Genomic DNA, 22,549 nt, shown 5'->3' on the forward strand with positions numbered 1-22,549 from the left:
ATGGCTATAATTTATCACTCTGTGGTGGAGACCCAGAAGTCCACCAGCGAGAAAGGCCCTCCTGTTTGAGGCAGGCCACATGTCTTTCCTGGAGAGCAGCAAGAGGGATCAATAAACCCACAGGAGAGCAGATCTACCACGCAGCTGAGCTGTGAAGCTTGGAGGATGCTCCTTCTTGCAGTCCCTTTTACAAGTTCTGCTCGGAGCTATGTGTGGTCCAGCCCTGATGTCGGCTCCCAGTACGGGACTACTTGCTTGGCTAAAAAGACTTTTTTTGGGGGAAGAACCCTGGCAGTTTCTTCCTCACAGCCAGCATTACCTTACCTTACGTGTCCTCTTGAAATGCCTTGAACTAATTGATGTGTTTTTAAGAATACCTCTGTGGAATGCAATATATTTGTTCAATAAATCTCTATCTTCTCTGCGAGCAAAAATTAACATCATTAATCCTACTTTACAAACACAAAGAGGCAAAGTAATCTAACAGAGACAGTCAGAGCACAAAATATAACTAGGTTCCTTGTGTCCAACGCAGGTCACACAGCTGGAGGCTATCTCAGTGGCCAAAGCCCGGCTCACAAACATCCCTCTTCCAAAAAAACTGACCTTACATCTCAGGCTAGATTAGAAAAATAAAGCCCAGATATCAAAGGCCAAATTCCAGCCTCATTGAAACACACTCAATGGAGTGTTGGTGCAACGGAGGTTAACACTTGCGAGGATTTTTATAGGCAATATTTTTTTACCGTCGGATTTGTGGCGTACAAAGGCATGACTTCTCCAGCAGTTTCAATAATGGTGTTATATTTAACAGCACCAAATAAAAACACAGCAGTTGGATCAATATTATATTCATATTTTATTCCATAAATAAACTCCATTGGTTTGTAAGCTGGTTGTTTTTACTTCCAAAATGTACAAATAAAGATTTAAATATTTTTGGAGGAAGCATTACAGATGGTTTTAGTTCTGCAGTTTTGATGCAAACATACGTCTTGGCACCACTTCTTAATATGCCGTTTCTATAAATGCTTAATGCTCACAGAAGTGGAGTAAAATATATATTGCAATGAAAAACACGAAAAACAGCGTTATAATCAAATTTTTAAATATTGCTCTTTAACAGGTAAGCTTGCTATGTAGATTCACTATATAAACAGGAATAGAGTTCTTCAGAGAGCTAAAATATTGGTCCCTTTTGGTATGTTAAGTATTAATGTGAAACTGCTGCTGCTATGATTACGTGGTAATGCTATTTCAGCTAGTTTCTAAACATAACAAATAATGATATTCATTTTTCTTTACTTCAAGGATTTGACTCACAGGAAATCAATTAATAGAATACTTCAGAGAAATAAGTTTTCCAGATCTTATAAACCCAGTTCTATTGCTACAGAGACGTATACTTTTTAAAAGACTAAGATAAATAATACCACTGTAATTCAGTATTCGCATTAAAAATTCTTAAAATTATTTCCTCTGGGTAAACTGACCAAAAGGTGATGCTCTGAAACAGCTGCGTCCCTTTTAGACTGTTTTTGATGACTCGAAAGTTGCCCTAAAGTTTCATTTGAAATATATATGATCTTTCTTTATATAAAGAGCCAAAGATAAGAAAAGTACCTCCAAGTAATTGAGATAACAGTAAATTTTATGGCTAATATAGCAGTCAAAGGCATTCAAGATCCAGTTAGGATGGTGGGCAAGAGAATCCTTTGTCATTCCGTGTTTCTTTGAAGGAGCTGGTCCAGTAATTGCTGGGAAAATAAAACAAAGCAAACCAGCCTTAAGATACCGTTAAAATACATGAGGAGGATAAAACTGTAGAAATCTGCAATGACACTGTAGGTGAGATGGTATTAACATTCTCGGACTTCAAATCTACTGGCTACATTGCTCGGAAAAAAAAAAAAAGGCACTGAAAGCTTTTCCATCTCGGACAGGAAGGGAGTAATTAGATGGAGGAACAGAGCCCTTAAACAATGAAAAACTGGTACTTGTGTGTATCATGGAGCTGAATTATCTGGGAATGCCTCAGATCCGCCCCCGGATTAGCTGTGCTAATGCAGTTTTCTACCACAACTAACTTACTACTCGTTTTTAAAAACCAAAAGTCTAGGGTTCTTATTCCAACACAAGGCTCAGCTGTTAATTCAAGTTTAAGGAAGTGCCTAACCCCAAGGACAAGATTTTAAAAAATCCTTTGCTCCTTTTCCCATGAGGCAGGTGCTGCCTCTACGGACCCCATTCACAGGTAAAGAAGGGTTACGAAATTATTCTTGGCATTCGCAATAAATCCTTACCTTTTTAAAGATCTCAACACGCAGTCTGTTACTCTGGATGATGATCCGTTTCTGTTTTTCTTCTTGTTTCTTTTTTACTTCTGGTAAATTGTCATAAATCCTGGAATGAATTTAGAAAGTTAACTTCACACGTCATCCCTGGCACTCGCAAATAATTTAGGTTTCCTATAGGAAACGTTTGCCTTCAATGCAATACTTGTCATTAATAGGCATCTCTAAGTACTTGAATTAAATTTATGGCACGGGAATTACAAATTATTAACAATAATGTTTTTATATAAAATCTAACTTGTTGAAAAACACTTTAATTTTGGACTAAAAAGTAAAGAAAGAGGCGGGATCGGGTTATCTCAATGCAGCAGTGGAATTCTGGAGTAGCTTCTCATGAGCTCTGTGGAGTTGGTTTCAATTTATAGCAACATAATTCAAACCAGAATCTGGCCTGTACACTTTTTTTTATATATATATTTGTGTCACGAAATTAATACCAAGAAATTATTTTCAAGTATTTGTCTAAAATATATAGAATATGTAAAAATATTCTAAAATTCTCTAATCATCATTAAAAGACTGTAGACTGTTAACATTTTTTCTCACCGCCGTTAGAAACTCTTTTTACCAAGGAGAACATAATCTGCCCTTTGGAAAAATAACAGGAGTTGCCCTCAAAAGGTGACTTCTGGTCAGATCTTTTTCCACTGAAATCAATGATAAAATTCCTAGGGGTTTGAAAAGAAAGGCGGACCTTCCTTTGCAGCAGTCCTTCACATGCAATGCCTGTTAGTCCCGATTTTTCCTCCTACTATTTTGCAATACCGAGTTCTCGAAGCAGCCTGGTTTGGCTCGTACTCAGCCAGGAGATTGTATTTGGGAGAAGAGAAATGGGACGCACCTTGAGCGCTCTTAAAAGCGGGGTGAATTCTGCACGGAAAGCCATTTGCAGCTTTCCTCGCTGTAAACGGTGGCGTGAAGTGCAATGCAGTTAAAGGTCACACCCCGCATTTCTAAGAGTTTGCTGCAATTCCCACACTACATGCCATAATCGGGATGAATAAAAAACCCAAAGTGACTGTACTGCTTATATTTTCAAAGGTCCAGCATGAGGTACCACTCTGGGACTTTGTTCTCACACCATGGTACCCCACGCCATCTGAAACTGCTGGAAAAAGGATGCTGAAAGGGCAGAGCTGCCCCAAATGCATCAAACTGATGCAGTGGAAGAACAACGTGAGCATTGCACCGAAGCGTGGTACGCAGCGCTGACAGAACAGCCATCCAGCGTATGGAGATGATGTGGAAATACGCTGCCTTAGGCGTGAGATGGCAGTGATTCGCAGCGAACTCTAAAGCGAAGCGATTTGTACCTTTTTGATCTCATATGCATCTCCTTCTCTGGAATGAATCTTTCCTTTGGTTTGAAGAGGTTATCTAGCAGAGGGAAAAAAAAAAGTTAATATTGGAGGAATCTGCGTTTACTGAAATTTTAAATGTCACGTTCCATGATGACTTAAGGCCGGATCCAAATCTCCATAGGTCAATGAAAGGACATTTAACAACTTCATCCAGAGCTGAATTGGTTCCTGAGGCTGCTCTGCAGAAAGGGAAGGATGGAGAAGACCCATAGCAAAAAGCTTCGTTGCAGAGTTCGTTTATTTTAAATGCATATGACTTTTGTCATTGCCAGATGCAGCTGTGTACACCCTTTATTCAGATCAAGAACCAGCAAAGACTACCACTGTACCGAGCGACCTGTTTTCCCCACATACAGGCAGTTGCACCCACACACACTGGCCGCATCCTCAGCTGGTGTGTGTTAGGCACCTGGCCTGGTACGATCATTTCCGATTCAATTTACTCCTGTCTTTCAGGGCTGTGAGTAGTTATGTCGAGCGTTAGGAGGAGGAAAATTGCATTACTCTTTCCCGATCAAATATGAAGATACCTGCGATAATTCCAATCAGCATTTCCCTGGATGCGGCAAAATAATTACCAATCTTAGCAGTTGACAGGTCTCAGGAATAGGTAATTTTAACACCTTCCTTGCAAATACGGTTTCTGAATGGGAAGGGATGTTGCTCGTACAAGGTGGGAAGCCAGTAAATACGTAATCAGAACTGGTCCTTGATGAAGGAGACTGTCTCTAAACACCTTTATCAGGAGAGGAGGGAGGACTGATGCCCGCACAACTACGTTATTTAGATTAACACCAGGACAATGAAAGAAAAAGTGGGGAGATGGGGCAGGGTCCCCACTCCGTCCAGCGGGATCATCCAGAGGGGGAAGGAACATCCCTGTAGAGCACGAGCTGCTGCCCTGGTGCACGCAGGCAACGTGGATGGTTATAACTTGAGCTTCTCAGTTCAGGTGTGGGGAAAAAATGGTTTTATGTTGTGGTCTCTCAACACAAGGACGACCAGAGCGTTGCCTACGCCCAGCCAGGTCCAGGCCGTTTCCCCGGAGCACTGGGGACAGGGGTATGATGCCCTGTGTTGTCACAGTAACCTGAATATCAAAGGTATTTGCCAGTATCTTTGCAGAACATATGTATAAGATAAGTATATGTGCAAGCTTTTTAGCACTTCCATTTTCCAAGGAAGTTTAGGAGACATAATATATATCACAGCAGGCACCACGTTGACCCCTTTCTGCCACCTCACCGAAGAGACAAAATACAATAATCAAGGCAGAGAAGCAAATACAGAGAATAATTAGTTCCAGAACTGCCCAGTGCAGACACTGGCCCCGAGCAGACACAGTGTCCACTACCCAAAAAAGATCCCTTCCCCACCAGTATTCCTTCCCCGCTGTTTAGGACACCAAATGGGAGACGTCTCAGCAACCAAACAGCCTCAAGCAACTTAACGGGTCTACACCCAGAGGCAAAGTCATCCTCAGATTACCGTGTTTCCCAGGAAAACGCTACATGTCCTTTAAGATCACTGTTGTATCTGGATGTAGAAATCAAAGGGAGCTTTGCAGCAGGTCCCGTTCTGAACTGGTAGAGTTTTCAAAACACTAATTGAGAAAGGGGGGGAGGCCACGAAGCCTCCTCTGCCTGAGGACTAACTTTTCACCACTCGGCGGCTGTCTAACGCTTAATCATGCTTATTAAATCTTCAGTACACACAAGCAACATGCTCAATTTGCTAGGAAAATATAATTTGCCTTTTATTTATTAGTGCTCTTATGTTCATTTACGTGTCCGTTAACTTGAAAGCACTCGGACGCTATTGCTGTTCAAATAACCCTGAAACTTAAGGGAGCAGATTGCCTGTGACCTGGATGGTCCCAGCAAAGGATGGGGGTCTGGGGTCATCGGTGATCTGGGAGTGGCGTGGATCCCAGCGCGGTTCAGAGCGGCCGCAGCGTGGTCCCTTGCTGCTGGAGCTTGCACGCCTGGTCCTGACAGCTCAGGGTCGCAGGATGCATCCCTTCCTGCAAGGCACGTCCTCTAACCCGGAGAATAGCATGGGATCAGGCTGAAAACCTAAAAAACCATCACTATAGGTTCTCCGCAGTGCTAAAACAAAACCAGAGGTGCTTCATGCTGCACAGCAAATTCAGGCGCTTTTCTAGTCTGTGTCACAATACGGTCCTCAGTACGTGATCCCTGGCGTGACAACCAGTTCCTTGTGTGTACCCACGTCCTTGGGCACAGAAAAGCAGCTGAGGGCACTGGAAATAACGCTCCAGAAGAAACCTGGACTTCCCGCACCAAAACCTCCAGCAGCAGGCCACGGCGGACCTCTCCCAAGATGCGAGACAATCAGACAGCACGGAGCCCGCGTTCTATACGATTTCCTACACACCGCGAGAGACATCTGCTCAAATGCATGAATTTTTATTCCAGGAATTCTCAGATGTAGGATTTCTGGAATAAAACTAATTGGTTTAGGGATCCCCCCTCCCCTCCTTTTCCCTAAATAAAAGCTGTTAATGGGACATTAACATTCCCAGACCTCTGTGAGTAGCCACCAGGACATGCCGGGTCCCAGCCGGGGATCTGCAGGCCTGCGACCTGTCTTGTAAACAGTGTGACAAGCTAATCTGTATTTTTTCTACGAGTCACTAAGACAGGCTGGCCTCTGTGTTCGAGTGCTGGGAAGTACCGCAGAGGCCGAGAGCTGTGCGAGTGCCGGAGCGTACGGCTGCTCCTCCGGAATAATCCTCTCCTGATGGTCTTGAAGGGCATCAGACCCATCACTGCCCGTGAGTCTGCCTGAAACTATGTATGTGGCTGTGCCGGTGGCTTTGAAAGGGAAGGCTCTGGGGAAAATCCTCCAAGAGAAAATAAATCTCCCTTGGTTATAAAAATGCCCTTTGTGAAGCAGCTCAGAGTCAAAAGGTTAACACTTAGGGGTAAAGATTCATGTAGTATCTCTCAGCTCACTCCCAGGTCACTATGTATAAGAAAAAAAAAATCCTATGCAAGCATCAAGCAGAAATAAGGCTAATCCTTGATGGATTTTAGGATTAGAATTCAATAATTATCTGCAAAATAAGTATAAATTGGTGTAAATGAAAAAATATAAATCATATGTGCATTTAAACACTTGCTCATGTTCAATACCAAGAGGAAAGCATATTTCAAAGTGGAAGAGCAGCACACGTTCAGAGCTATAATAACCTGCCAAACACATCATGAGGACCTGAATTAACATTCTTTCCTACCAAGCGAAGATCAAAGTGGAGCAGAAGGTGGACAATTCCCCAGGCTGATAGTCTTCTAAATTGCATTTTATCAAAGTTCCTTATCAAATTTCATAGCCCTGTATTACTTTTGGAGAAAACTATTGTGAAGGCTAGAAAAGAAGAGATTTCAAAGCAGACATTCAGCTTTTCCCGTGATGCATGGCAGCTAAAAAAAGTATAGACAGATAGGCATGAAACACTTCATTGGTGTTTTATTCAAACCTTGTGAAACTACCGAGCTTCTGGTATTTACACCGACACAGTGTGCAACCATGGTCTGACATCTCCACAGTGGGGGAAAGAAGCCACTTCAGCAGGTTGTAAACAAAAGTAAATGGGTCATCACTGTGATATATTTTAACTAAAGCTAAACTCCACCTCAGACAGGATGAGTAACTTTCCTGCTCGAGAAATTAGTAAATGTTTAGACAGAGAACAGATAAAATGGTTGTGTTGGAACCATCCCCCGACTTCCTATTTACCACTAAATCACTGAAACACTTAAAAAAGAAAAAAAACTGGCAAAATTTATCAAAGGCTAAACTCTGCCCATCAGAATATGCACACATTTTCTCCGAACGTGAACGCAAATTCTCCAGGTTTGTTAGGAGCTAAAACGTGCCTTTGAGGATGTGTTGCCAGCCCCTGAAAAGCACAGCACTGATAGCGGTGGTTTGCTAATTAAACCGCTTTTCTACTGAACTGGAAAAATAATTCACCAAAAGCCCCTTCACCCAGAGAAGTCCTAAGATATAAAAGACTTTTTGAAACACTGCTTTTTTTGAATCAACAGTCCCCTAAAAAATAAGTTAGCCTTGAATCCAAGATAAATGTCAAGGTGGCATTCGGGGTAACGTGCCCATAGCACTTGACTGGGAATTCATCCAGAGAATATAAACTAGTGCCTACACCCAAGGGTGCTGCCCGAAGTTTTGCACGTCGTATGGCAATGACTTCATGCAATGAATTACTTCAGCTGAAGTCAACAGATGAGGTTTTGGTATTATTTATAAAAACTGCAATAACCCACTAGTTAAAGGTCTGATGTTAAGACTGCCTGGACCTTCTGCTTATCTCAGAGACGGGCTGAAGCTCAAAGGTGGTCCTTCACCCAAGAGGATCCACAGGAAGGGGGTTCATGGTCTGTCCCACACTGTGGCTATTGAGACTTCCGGTCCTCCTTAATATTTCAGTCTTAACAACGGAAAACATGACTAATATCTCCAAAAAAAGCTGTAAAGTTTACAGGTTTATGAAAACATTTTCATACTAAATTAATTTTGGGCATGATGCAGGAGATTTGAGACCCTTCTGCCCAAATGATACTTGAACATTCGTGGATTTAATCCAGAAAAAAAATTTAATTAGCATCTCCCCTGGCCTTCCAAAATAATTCTTGTTTGATTACAGCACGTAGTCTTGAGAAGCATAAAATTTCTTTCAAAAAATAGCAATTAATGGAGAAGGTACGACAGATCTTGGTAAATTCATCACACGATTAATTTAATCTTTGGTAAAATTTGTACCAGCTTCTTAGTCCTGTGTTCTTTAGTTGCAATTTCTAATCGTGGGTGAAATCAGACCTGTAACTCCTAGATTAAAAAGCTCGTTTTTCTATTAGGCTGCTTCAAGACCCCAATGAAATTATCCCCCAGCAAACTGACAGAACTTCATGAGTCATCCATTATAAAGCACGTTGTTTCAATGCTGTCGTCATCCACACAAAACTCTTCACATTTGAAGATTTTCCAATTTATTGCCACCTTCCCTGCACAGAGGCTGGCTATCTCCCCCCTTGGCAAGGATGATGGCACAGAGGGGACATGCCGGTCACCCCGTCCACTGCATCACCTTCTCCCCTGTCGTCACAGTGAGTCCGAGCATCGGGCTCCCGAGGGACCCTGTCACCCACTGCCAGTGACCTGCAACGTGCTGCTGGGCTTAGCTGACTCATAGGCACCGCTCTACTCAATGTGATGAATAATAATATTATAAAAATAGGTCATTCCTCTTCCTAATTCAATTACCCGACTGCAGCTTGGGCTTTATTCAGCGCCGTCAGCCTTAAGCAAGAGGCCAGGTGCCAACAGGACCAGTGGCACTACTGCTCACTATGAGTTTTGATGGGGAAAAGGAACGGGAGAAACGGCACAACCGAAGCCGTACATGAACAGAGATGGGCTGGTGGCTGCAAACATCTCATCAACCACCAATGGCATCCGAAGACCACGAGGATGCATGTTAGCGGCTGCAGGATTTGCCAGCTGCCCATTTACTGCAAATTCCCAGGTTGCTGTCTTCTCCTCTCCCTACAGTCCAAATAAAAACCTCCCTGGCGTAGAGCTTCTCCAGAAACCAACCCCTTGAAAACACAAACAAGCAAACAGCCATCCTCGCCCTCCAGGCTTTTGCAGTTACAATAAAGCATGTTGGAAAGGTTTAGAAGCACGGCTGAAGAGGTATAAACTTGTTTCCAAAATATTAGTAAAGATACAGGATTTGGATGCAAATCCAGCGAAACACAGCAGGCACCGCGGTGGGGGTTGAATGGTAACGTTCAACTTACATTGCCGTTTCCAATGAACCACCGCCCTCTCAAAGGAAAGGAAAATGGAAGGTATGAAAAAAACATATGTGCCTGAGAAAATTTTTTTAAACCTCTAAGAGTGCTTGTGTACACTAAGATCACAAGGCTGTTCATTATGCAGATTTAAAGGCCTATAAACAGCTGGTAGTCCTGTCACTGAAGTAATTACATTACGGTTTTCGAGATTTAAATCCAGTTATTTGAACATTGTTTCTATTCAGTTCGTCACAGTGGGATCTCTAATTTGTTCGACATAGTCAACAGCCGAGTAGTCTATCTTGGACTAATTAGCACTCTTGAAATTTCGCAGTACGCATTACACAGCACAAAGGCTAGCGTGAGAGTTGCAGGTTCTCTGCCTTCAAAGTGCTCTTGTGACGATAAAATCTTCTGCAGGATAAACATTTTCATTTTTCCAAGATTACTTTTAGCATTTCGTAAAATCCTGCTCGTGAATTACAATTAAAAATGGTAAACAACTTGGGGTTTTTGAGGCTGAGAAGGTAAACGGAAACCGCACAGATGTTGGTATTTATATGGAAATGATGTGAAATGCCAGTTATTTCTTTCTCCTACAAGAAACTAAAGTTGTAACAACACTGTCAAAACATTGGAAAACCGTGCGAGCTAATAATTTCGTGTTATCAAGAAAGATGCTTTAGTCTGAGGGAATAATCTCAGGTGGAGAAAACCCTCTGAAGGTCACCGCTCTTTTTTCTGGGTGAGAATTATTTTACTGAAATTAAAGCTGCAAGTCCCGAGCGAAGCGCGTGTAACGAGCTTGTTGCAGAGAGGTATCATTGCAAGTGCAGAGGGCAACACCTCCAGCTGCAGTTTAACCCCCATTTACACCCGCATAAAAGCAGGCTGGCACCCCCAGGGACAGTCCCGGCTCTCCCCTCCTGTGCCACCTGCCCTTGCACATGGGAAACTGAGCCGGGAATGTCCTCCGGCGGCGGAAAACTAATCAGATAACTAATTTTATCGTCAGTGCTTGTGGCAAGTGTGCTGCAGCGACCCGCTCTGCGAGCACCTCGGGGTTGCGCGGAGATGATCTGCTCTTGCCCAGCCACAAATGTGCTCATAATCCATCCTTGGGGTCACTGTGTCGGGGTCAGTGGAAATTAAACTTCATCAGCCAACCTGCTCTTACAAAAAAGACCACTGGAAAATGTCTGAGGGTGTGCTGGCAATGAGCCCTATGAACCTCAGAGCCATAAAGACCTCTACCTCCTCAAATCCCAAAGACATCAGGGAAGAGCAAAAAAAAAGAGAACGGAGGAAACTATCAGACTGAAAAAAGCAACCACAAGATCACACCCTGAAGCCTAGAGGTGCCGTCAATACGATGCTGTATACTTAAGCAAGTTTCCAGGTCATCATTTTACTCTCCTGGGTCCTTAATTGCAAATGTTGTTTCAATGTGTGTTGCTGTGAAAGAGCAGCCGGCTTCCCGAGAACAAGAAACCTGCAGGCGGGCTGCGTCTGGCTGAGATTTCTTAAAACTAGCAGGGAGAAGAGAAGAACCATTAGTTCTAGTACCAAATAAAATACCCGTGGCTATGGGGACGTGGCAGAGCAACTGCCCGGCAAGCACAGAAGTGTTTGGTGCCCAGTTCCCTTGACTTCTAATGGTGGCTGAGTCTAACATGTTTTGGCCTTTGGAAGTCACTGTGACAGACGCTTGTGGAGAAGACCTTGGGTATCTTAATTGGTTCCACAGAGTCAGTCTGTAATCTGCACTATGTGTCCAAGAAACTAAAAGACAAATATGATTTTAAATGGTGTTTTAAAATTCAGATGTGATTTTAAAATTCAAGGTATTTTAGGGACATACAGGTACATCCACAGCTCATCTTGATTATTGCTTCTGGTCATCCACGTTCAAGAAGCCAAACTAAAAGAGGAGCAGAGAGAACAGATGCAGCGTGGAACGGAGACTGTTATGAGGGATGAGAGGAGCGTTGGTCCTTCAGTCTAGCAAAACAAATATGAAAGGACTTATAACTGCTGTCTCTAGAGGATAGGCATTTTGCAATTTGAGAAGGCAAAAAGCTTTGTAAGATGGGGAACTATGCTGGCACTATAACAAATGGGTATACACTGAGCATTAGCGTCTTGAAATGAAGAAGTTACTGCCACCAGAAGATGGTGATGCAGGGCTGATGCAGTGCACCCTGGGCTGTGGGACTGCCCTCTCCACAGCTTTGGTGTCACAGTCAGATGCTCCTGGAGCACGACGGACTCACAATATAGCCAGTATATAGTATAGCCAGAGATGGAGGTGGCATCCAGGACTTTCTGTGGTTGGACATACAGACACACCTGTGGGTATTTTTCCTTTTCTGGGTACAGAATCACAGACTGGCAGGGGTGGGAAGGGACCTCTGGAGATCATCTAGTCCAGCCCCCTGCCAGAGCAGGGTCACCCAGAGCAGGTGGCACAGGAACGCGTCCAGGCGGGTTTGGGATGTCTCCAGAGACGGAGACTCCACCACTGTGCCCTGCATAAATCCCAGGCTCTCTACCACTTGAAAAGCTGGCTTTGAAATACGTAGTCAGGGATGAACCCTGCCATGTCTCCTTTGCTCAGCCTGTTTTGGCTGGCAGGCAGCTTTGGTGACCTCTGTGCATGGGTGCGGTACCAGAGCAGCCTGGGAGCTCTCGTTGGGAAGGGTACGGTCTCATTACACCCATAAAAATGAGAGGCTGGTGCCAAGGGAGGAGATGCTGTTCTCCTCCCTGTCTCCCACCCTCCCTCTCGCCTCCCCCGCACCAGCTCATCCCACCTCATCCCAACACTGTTTGACGAGCTGGGTCAGTCATTGGGTCTGACAAAAACTCAAAGAGGGAATCCTAATCTAAAAAAAAATAATAAATAATTAAAAAGCAGCTCCTGATAGACCCAACTGAAATATGGGGGCACAGACGGGCCACGCACAGCGACAGAGCAGGCGGTGAAACTGCTGCTTGTGCCCACAGCATCCCTTACCCCAGGTTACAATGTGAAACGTCATCCTCGGGTCACTGCGATTTTGATGTCCACTTCCCATCTCAGAAAATGGAACTGTGCTTGCATCCCCTACCTGGACTACAGCGGCATTTTCATTTCGTTTTACTTTTGTTTTCTAAAACATGAGGCAAAGTCCTTCCTGGCTTTAAAAGCCCACATTAAATGCTAAAATGTTTTTTCCAGGGAATACAGAATAATGATGACAACAAATGATAACTTCTCTTCCTTCCAGCTTTGGGGGCAGGCAGAAGGGAAGGAGAAGGCTGCAACCCCGGTGACATCAGCGGGGACACCAGAAGGACACGGGCAGCCAGTGCCCTTGGCAAGCACGAGGGGGACGCCCTTGTCTCTTCTGCCAGAGGGGTTGCAACTGGAAAAGTTTGGGAGCATCTGTAGGAAACAAAGATCCCCCACTCGGGGGCTCATTAATGGTACTAATCCTTCAGCACAACAGCATCGACCAGCAGAAGTCCTAAAATACCAATTGTCAGGACTCAGAGCAAATTGAATATGCTCAGTCCGCTCCTACGCAGCCCTCTGAACTGCCGCCTACGCAGTTGTGTTTTATGGGGGACCTAGGATTTCCAAAATTAATTACAATTATGCTTAAATAACAGACATGTGACACTTCTGTCATTATAAAAATATTAAGATCTTACAAACAGAAAATTATACATGGCTGCAGGAAGGCAGAGGAGTTACGGAAACTAAAGATTCTCTTTAGACAAATTTATCTTTAATGACCAACCGCTAAAAGAGGGAAATAGTAATTTACTTGAATAATTAATGAATATATTTCAATATTATGCTTTTATTACTCATTAAACAAGAATAAAGATTACTCTTTAATTATAATTTAAGGAGAAAGAGGTTTAACCGTTCAATTTTTTGTTTCGTAAAGTATTTACAGAGTGGTTTGGGGAACTCCCAAAGGTGAGCAAAGAAAGGGGGAGATGTTTGCCACTTCTTCTGTGATACATGACAAACTCCTGGCCTGGGCCACTGCCTGCTGGGAGGGCTTGCTGGTGCTGGCACAGAGCCACCACCACCGCGGGGCAGCGCCGCCCTGAGGGATCGGAACCGAAGAAAATTAACCGGGATAATTGAAACGGTGAATGAATTTTATCCACTCTTTAAAATATAATTCATGTTTTATGCTTTGTTTACTTACGCTTATTTAGCTCTTACTATAAAAACCCATTATGTATCTGATGTAAGGCAGACTCCATTGTACCGTAACAGATGGCACAGCTGTACCAACAGAAATTGGTACTCTCCAAAGCAAAGCATGGCAAAAGCCCCGAGATGGGGACTGCGCCCGGCCTTCCTGCACCCAGTCTCATTCCCCAGGGAGCAAAAATCACATACGTGTCTCCCAGCGCTGAGGGCATCAAAGATTTTATCTCCTGCTTCCCCCAGGCGACCCATCTAGTTGTTTAATGTTTTCCGTTGATTAACTTTTCAGTAGAATAACGTGGCTTCAAACAGCCACAGATTTAAAACCAAAAATGTAAAGAGGAATGTCATTCAATCAAGTGAATCTTTCTCTTTAGTCAACTGAATTAAGTAACAGCCAGATGGCAATCAAAAAACAAACCAAAACAAAACAGATAAAAGAAAAACAAAAGTAATTTGTTTAACATCTTGCGCCTAGGTAATATTTACAGAGGTGCTATTGGGAGGGAGCTGCGAGGGAGCTTCTCAGAGAGAAGCATTTTACTCGCCGGATATCGAGACTGTTTACCACTAGGGTAATAAACCAACCTAATCAACTTGAATTAGGAAATCACAGAGTTCAGATGCATTGATTTAGCAGCCTTGCATACAGCTGCTGGGCAGACGAGCGTACTTTCCCAGCTAGCTCACTGCTGAGGGCTTCATCAATCAAGTGGCAAGTCCACACCTGAAGCTGCTGAGAAGCTGCTGAGAAGAATCATAGAATCTTCATGGTTGGAAAAGGACCTTTGAGATCATCGAGTCCAACCATATGCACACACACAAAAAAACCAAAAAAAACCCCAAAAAACCCCAAAACAAAACAAAACAAAAACCCCAAAAAACCGCCAACAACCTACAGTCTCTGCCCTTCAGAGCATGCCCTGAAGTGCCACTTCTAGACGTTTCTTAAATACCTCTAGGGCTGGTGACTCAACCCCCTCCCTGGGCAGGCTGTTCCAGTGCCTGACCACTCTTTCAGTAAAGACATTCTTCCTAATATCTAATCTAAACCTCCCCTGCCGCAACTTCAGACCATTTCCTCTGGTCCTGTCATTATTCACCTGGGAGAAGAGGCCAACCCCCACCTCTCTACACCCTCCTTTCAGGGAGTTGTAGAGGGCTACAAGAAGACCAGATGGGGACTCCTACTCCCCAGTCCCACCTGTCCCCCCCACCTGTCACTTCTCTCCCCTAACTGCTCTTTCTGTGAGAGGTATGAAATGCCATTTCTTGCTATCACCTCTACAACTAGCAACAACTCGCATCACGCTGAAGAACACAACTGCACGTGACAATGACGAAAAGTCCCCAGGGAAGTCTCCTTCCACTGCCACAGAGCACGGAAAACACCTCATCCCCACTAACCCATCTCTGTGCTCCAGAGACTTTCTGTTTTGAGCAGCAGGGCAGACGCTGGAGCGCTGGCGGGGCGAAGCTGGAGCAGCGGGTCTCACGTTTTTTCACAAAGTCAATATGGAAATCCTATACACGTGGCAAGATCTCAAAGACAGCTACAGACCTGTGGCGGGTCACAATTCAACTTACCACTGAGAGGGTGAGGAATGGTGTATTGCTTTTTTTTGCTTGAAGTGGATGTTGAGGAAAGCTTGCGAACGAGGGCTCCTTGGTTGCCCGCAGGAGCATCGCTCTGCTGGGCTTTCCTCAGCTGGACCATGTGCTCAAGCCTCTTCAGCCTTTCTTGGGAACGAGAGATGAACTGAGGCTTATGGATTTCTAGTGCTTCCTAAATGAAACAGAAAAACCGCTTGGTTTTAAAAAAAAAAATTAAAAGGAAGAAAAAAATGCGATATGCATCTAAGTGGGTTCAGTAAGAGATGCTCAATGAAAATGATTGCTTGTCTTTACGGAACCTAGCAAACTGCCCTCCTGTCTGTCTTCACTTCCTTATACTTTTAGAAAGCTGCTTTGGTGTGACATTTCCAGATCAGACAAAATAAGAATTTCTGGAAAAAAAAAAACAACCCTCAACTTTCAGAAAACAGATTCGAAAGGTTTTGAATTACATATTTTTATAAGTTATCCAAATCCACGTTCTTGATGTTTTGCCTGTTTCCTTGTCTCACCCCATCGCCGAAACAGCTTGTCACCCACAGGTCACAAACTTTCCTGTTTATTTAGGTTGTCAGGCAGATCTATTCATGGATGATCCAGAAAGAAAATGCTTTCCAGTCAAAGGCTGCTTCAGCACCTAGGAATGTCTCGGGGCAGGAGGCAGAAGTGGAGATTGATCTGCAACACGCTCCGGAGGAGACGGCAGGGAAGCACGTCTGCTGCTGGGGCTTGGTATCAACCTGGGGTCCTCTCCGTACCTACAGCTGCCACTCGTGGTACTGGATGTCATGCACATTTTGGAAATTGTCAGTTCCAAGGTACAATATCAAAAATGTCTTTGGGAAATTTGTAAATCCCCAGACTTCTACCATGTTCCTCTACAGGAATGGCCGGTGGAGCCTAGAATGGGGAGCTTTTATAACCAGACAAGCCAAGCAAGTCTCGGCAGCTTATGCGAGCCACCAAAACTTCACTGGAAAGGAGAAAAATCAAGGAAACATGAACTTCTGCCCTCTGCTACTTCCCAGGAAGTGAAGACCATCCATGAAACAAAAAAGAAACAAAAAAGAAAAAAAAGGAAAAAAAATAATAAAAAAAATAAAAAAAATCAATCCCCATATTAACAGCAACAACAACAACAACAAATTGATATTTTACCCGCAGCGTCCATGGGGCTGGTGGCGTTTTCTCGGCCTGGGAGCCGGTTTCTGGCCGGGTGAGCGCGTCGTTTTTCTCACGAGCAACATCTGGCGAGCGAGCGGCGGATAGCGTTACCCTGCTGGCTCCCTCCCGCTCGCCCTCCTCCTTGCGCTCCTTTCTTTTGTCACTTGAACCACAGAATTCATAATCACCTTCGAGAGATTTAAAAGTTCATTAAGAGTGCACGGTTAATTTTTTATTGGGTTCTCCACCTCATTAGACATAGAGGGCAATTTCTGAAATAAGAATGCCAAGGTATTATTAATAGGCCTCATTAAGCAGAATAGATCAAATCTAATCATAGGTGCTACTCACTGCCCTGTGACACCCAGAGTATCTTTCACATTAAGCCAGACATCACATCGAAGCGTAATTAAACCGCTCGGATGCTTAGCTCCATTTGCTGGTATTCACTTCCCAAAAGCAAGACGCATCTGTAACACGGTGGCATCATGGAAAGGAAAGGATATCCCACTGCCGCTTGCAGCTTGAGTTCATTTCAATTTGTCGCACGTATTGTCGGGAATAACATGTTGTTATGGACCTTAATCACATATCATTTCTCTTTGACCATACCAAGACTTTCATAAACACTAGTCGTCTTTTTTTTTTTTCTTTGCTGATAGTATGATTTTTCTTTCTATCATTTCTATATATTCATTAGCCAGTGGAAAGACTCCATGAAAAAAAAATAAACAAAAAATGTGCATTATAGCATATTATTATGAAAGCTGTCGATTCACATTGAGAAAAAAAAGATTATTTTCTACACTTATAATTATTCTTTAATGCTCTATCACTCATACTCCCTGCACAAATTAGGACCAAAAGAGGCTATATGCTCAGAAATCAGAGTTGACAAGATTCTCATTTAGAGGACAGAATTAATTCAAAATAACAAAGGAACTTCAGAAGAGCTCCATATGAGCTATTTTGAAAAGTCACACTGGAGTACTTCTTCCTTGCCAAATAATTTGATTTCTAGAACTAAATATCTGGGAATAAAGCCCATTACTGTTTTATTTCAATTTTTGGTTACAATAAACTTAAAATATTTTCCTCTTTATGACATATTGTACATATTATATTGTACTTAAAAAAATATTAAAATGATCTGTGTTGGGTACATGTGCCTTATAAAAGCCTGAACTGTGTTTCCTCCCTAAGACTGTTCTTGTTAACATTTTGGGGAAAAAAAACCTTGAAACCTGTGAACATGAAATTAAACTCCTTGATAAGCCAGGTTTACAGAGGTGTCGATTAACTTTATCTTTGATAGATCTCAGCGGATGCTTCGCTTTTGTAAAACTAAGTCACTTCCAGTTAGTGACATGGCGTGATTTACCTTCAGGCACTGAAAGCAGAATGTAGCCTTTTCTCATCTAAATGGGTGTTCTATTCAGTAGCTTTACAGTCAGAAAGGAAAAAGTTTTGCCTACCCGCCTGCAAAAAATCGGTAAAAAACGCTGTAAGAAAAAAGGCCGTATGATCATTATAGCATTTTTAAGGTGTTCTTGGAGTAAATTTCTCATGAAACTATTGATACGAAAGCCAAATTAATCTATAGGATATCCCAGTTGTCTTCTGCGAAAACACCTTATGCATGAGTACAGCTGCTTGTGTCATCTCTGTTTTAGCGATGTCAATAAACGCTGGAAGTAAGACATCCCAACGGGTGACAGCTAGAAGAAATTATGTTTTACATGCTGAAACCTTGTTGATAATCAGTTGTTAAACCTTTTCTTTTCTTTTCTTCGTGATATGTCTCCAAACGAGGTTATTTCATGCTATGCCTGTGCACCACATAGTTCAGGCTGTTGGGTCGAAAAGAAAAGATTACAGAAGCGAAAGAAAGGTATGAGAACAAGGTTGTAAGACTAACCTCACTTCTGGTGTTTCTTGGTTGGCCTGGGAATGCTTGACTCTGCAATTTTAATGTATTTTTTCAGTATTTTTTTGAATCTACTTACAGAGTAAGCCTATCTTTCTCATTTTAATCTTGTTTTCTATTAACCATAGCAGTGTATAGAGTCAGATGAGTTGATTGATCTCTCACCAGATGACTCATACTCAGCACTTAAAGCTGGACAGAAATGGACTGACTTTCCATTATTTCACTTTTTTCTTTGAGACTGATCTCATCTTATTATTGAAACCATATTCCTAACAACCACAGTAGGATTTGTACCTTACTTTTTAGGAGCTGGTTTTGCCTGTGAACGTTTTCTTCCCAGAGGATTCTTGACGAAGCTTTTATATTGCACATACTGCGGGAGACAGAGTTTTTTGGCTTCAGGACGCCCCGCGCTTGGATCTCTTTGGATTTGGAGGTGCCCTCGGAGGGGTCTCTCTTTTCCGATGGGCCGTCAGTAGCCGCAGCGATTGCCTTTCTGTGAGCTGTATCTGGAATGGAGCCAGACGCCGTCGCGCTGCTCCTGCCCGCGGTGCATTGCTGCTTCTTGCTTCCCGACAGCATTTGTGTTCCTGTGAAAAACAGGAAAAATAAAAAAAAATCAAAAAAAAATCAACAACCCCAAATTCTATAACATGGGAACATTTCTCTTCTCAGTCCTCTGGTTCTAATCGTTTTTATTTCCTGCGAAACTGCTTTCGGTCATATATTTTAAAAGTTGTAACTGATACAAATTTTATTGCGGCTGTGCTGCAACCAAATGTTACTGATAGAAATAATCACAGAAGATACTCTTCATAAAAATAAATTGCCATTCTAAATAATATAGAGACACTGTGATGGGCAGCATGGAAGGAGTCAAAATACCTCTATCAAAAAGGTACGCTATGTGTCTTTCTCTTGTCTCTTATTCACTTGAGAGGAATATTCTAGATTGGTTAAACCTGATCGAAATTATAATTGCAGATCCAATGGTGGCTGTGACGAGAACTGAGGTCAAAGCGGTTTGGGGATCAGGGTTTTAACCTCTCCGTAGTGGGGCGGCTGCCTCGGAAGCATCCCCCATCCCCAGCATTTCTAGTGCCCTGTTCTGCCGCTGTGCAAAGCCCCAGCAGGAACCAGCAGCAAAAAAACCTCTGATTTGTACAAGACATGCTCTCCCCTGGAATTGTTTTGATGAGAAGGATGTAGCACAGCAGCTACAACGGCAGGACCCTGCCATGACCAAAGCGACAGAGCTAGTTGGGAAAGCGCTGTGTTATACAGGCCTTGAAAGAGGATTCCCGCTGCGCACCACGGCTGCCAGCAAAACCCTAAAGCACTGAGAGCGTGGGCACATCAGCGCACAGGAGTGGCCACTTCCCAAGGTGCATTTAAGGCAGAGTTTTGACGGGAGACAAGAGAACAGAAGAAAAAAATCAGGAAATGAAATCCAAAGAATTAGGGACCACACGAAAAGGGCATCAGGATCAGCAAGGGGGCCGAGAAAGAAGGAGCAGATGGGAACTCTTTTACGTCCCTATAAACCCCTCGGCAGTGGTCCCTGGTGTGCAGGACCCACACGGCCACGCACGCAGCATGACTCTGCTCTTTCTTTTGTAATCATGCGCACAAATTGTCTATTGGCAGTCCTAGTCACAGGCTGATTCAAGACCTAAATGTAGATGGAAATGCCCAATTGCTATTCAAAAACTCTGAAAGAAGGCAAACAAGAGATTTGGGAGGCATAAGGGAAACAAACCCCAACTGGTTTCAGACTAACCATAAGCCCAAACAAACCAGGCAGGGCTTGTCCTGTTGTATATTGTGGACACATGATATCTAATAAACAACTGGTGTTTCAGTACAAGCACTTTTTAAAAAGCAGCCACATAATTCTTTTCTCTGCTGACTCATTCTCAGCACTCCAAACCCTCTCTAAACACTTGTTTCCAATGTCTTGGTTGAGGACCGAGGGGAAATTAGAAGTGATTTTCTCCTTTGATCCAATCCCCGAGGAAGAGTGACATGCCACATCATGTCAGACACTTCCCTATCTCACAGTCATTAAGTAAAATTAGGTCCTGCAGTGTGGTGCAGGAAGTTTTCAGTTCATTTTCCCAATCCTTAATCCCCTCACAATAGATGAGAGAAATACTCTTTGCCACAAAATGGTGGTCTCCTTCACTTTGTGGTGTTCTGAATGGCTCATGTTTCTTTTTTGATCAACCTGTATTTCTGAGGAAATCAGAGGCATTAAGGTACAGCATCGGGTGCAGATGAGAAAGCTTTTAACGTCTTAAGTTCCTTTCTATAACTGCCCGTACAGGCAGAAGGACTCAGCTTCTCAGGAGATGCTCTCATGAGGAATCCCTGAAGATCAGCATAGACAGAAAAAATAACTTTTTTCTAATTAACTTCCCTGAGATAAACCCCTTCCTAAGCAATTTCACAGCCATACAGAAAATCTGGTCAAAGCAAGGAAGTGCACACAGAGCTCCCAAATTCTAGGCTGGCATCCAAGCTCTCCCTCTTCTTTCTGGTATAACTTATTTCTCTCCTTGCTTTTCACACATTGCAAATATTTGCCTTATCTTTTGTCAAAACTTAGCTCTCGTCTCAGAGGAAAATAGTTTGGATGCAAATGCTCTCAACAAACTGGATAGACTCAGTTCCATCCCAGTTGGAGCTCGTGCGTACACAGCGATCCGTTCCTTCCTTCCCCGACCGATCCCATACCTGCAGTTACACACTGTGTTTCTACAAATGTTTTATGACATATAAAGGGAAAAAAAAAACACTGGGACAGATTAATGGGGTCATGGGCATCAAAGAATGTTTGTGGGAGGAGGTAGAAATAGGCAGCACGGTAGGAGAAGATGAAGAAAGCAGCAGGTAGCATTAAGTAACTGCAGAGCGGCAGAGAAGGAAGTCTCTTCACAAAGGCAGCCAAGATACTAGAAGGATAGAGGGGGGAAAAAAAAGAGGGCAGCTAAGCCACAGAAAGAACTTGAATGGAAAACAGATTATCTCTTTAAATCATCTTTTAAATTAAAATAGTTTACTGGCCCGCAGAAAGCAGAGAGGAGAAGAAAAGACAGTGGAAAGGAGAAAAGAGTTCCTGCTCATCCAAAGCAGCATCACAGTAGGAGATAATTTGCCTTCATATCAAGAAAAGGTCTGTGCAATAAATGTGTGTGTTGTGAAGCCAAACAGCTTCTTCACTGAGATCTCCAGGGCGCTTAAACCGCTGCCGTGTGCCCGGGAGAGGCGATTTGCTGCGGCTGGGCATTGGTACCCAAAACTACAGCACGGATTGTCAGGGTGGTGAAAACGGGCTGTGCTAGGTAGCCGAATAAAACAGCGGAGACCAGAGTGAGGGAAGGAGTTGTCTGTAAGTCACATCTCTCCTCTCCAACATCTTAGAATATAGATCTGAAGAAAAGAAAGAAGAGCTGCCTGGAGTATTCACACTCCATTTACTCCTAACTACCAAACTGGCTATTCGTGGATATTGGCTTCCACGTGTAAGTACAGTAACCTTCAAGAACCGAGAATTAAGCCCCAGGAATTTTCTTACATATAGTGCAAACGGAGACAGCCTTCCCTTTCGCACTGCAGCCCTTCGCTGCTCAGAGAAATGCCCCCAGCGGCATTCTGCCCATAACACAAAGAGGAATTCCCTACAAAGACGTGGCTTAGGAGAGAAAGAAAAGAAAGGTCTAAAATTAGAAAAAGGTGATGGCTCCTTCTTCGCATTTTATGACAATTAGAAAAGCACGATCCCTTATGAAATTCAGGTATAAAAACACTGCATCCTGTCTGCATGAAAAGTGCCTGCCTTAGGATCTTGAACTAATATTATAACTAAATCTTAATCCTTATTAGATTCACAGTATGGTGGGGATATTCTTTTTTGGTAGTTAATTAAGGCAATAAGAAAAGGTGGGCCTTGTTCTTGTCTAACATCGAAGGCAATCAGAATAATAACGTAGCCGATTTGCTGAATTCTTTCCTCTAACTCCCTCTTGAATTAACCTTTCAATTCAAAAGGTACACCCAGGCGCAGTCAA

At 43.2% G+C, this 22,549-nt stretch overlaps 1 protein-coding gene across 1 annotated transcript in view; it reads right to left on the minus strand.

Annotated features, from left to right (window-relative positions):
* Positions 1-1,575: 1,575 nt before the first annotated feature.
* The window catches only part of C6H10orf90 (chromosome 6 C10orf90 homolog), a 69,185-nt gene continuing 48,211 nt past the window's right edge, over positions 1,576-22,549 (minus strand). The window contains 6 exon segments of the mRNA XM_074592356.1: positions 1,576-1,757; positions 2,304-2,403; positions 3,668-3,731; positions 15,359-15,557; positions 16,544-16,737; positions 18,779-19,069. Coding sequence (XP_074448457.1) covers positions 1,719-1,757; positions 2,304-2,403; positions 3,668-3,731; positions 15,359-15,557; positions 16,544-16,737; positions 18,779-19,069 — 887 coding nt within the window. The 3' untranslated portion in view covers positions 1,576-1,718.

This window comes from Larus michahellis, chromosome 6 (genome assembly GCF_964199755.1).
Source record: "Larus michahellis chromosome 6, bLarMic1.1, whole genome shotgun sequence".
Classification (NCBI taxonomy): domain Eukaryota; kingdom Metazoa; phylum Chordata; class Aves; order Charadriiformes; family Laridae; genus Larus; species Larus michahellis.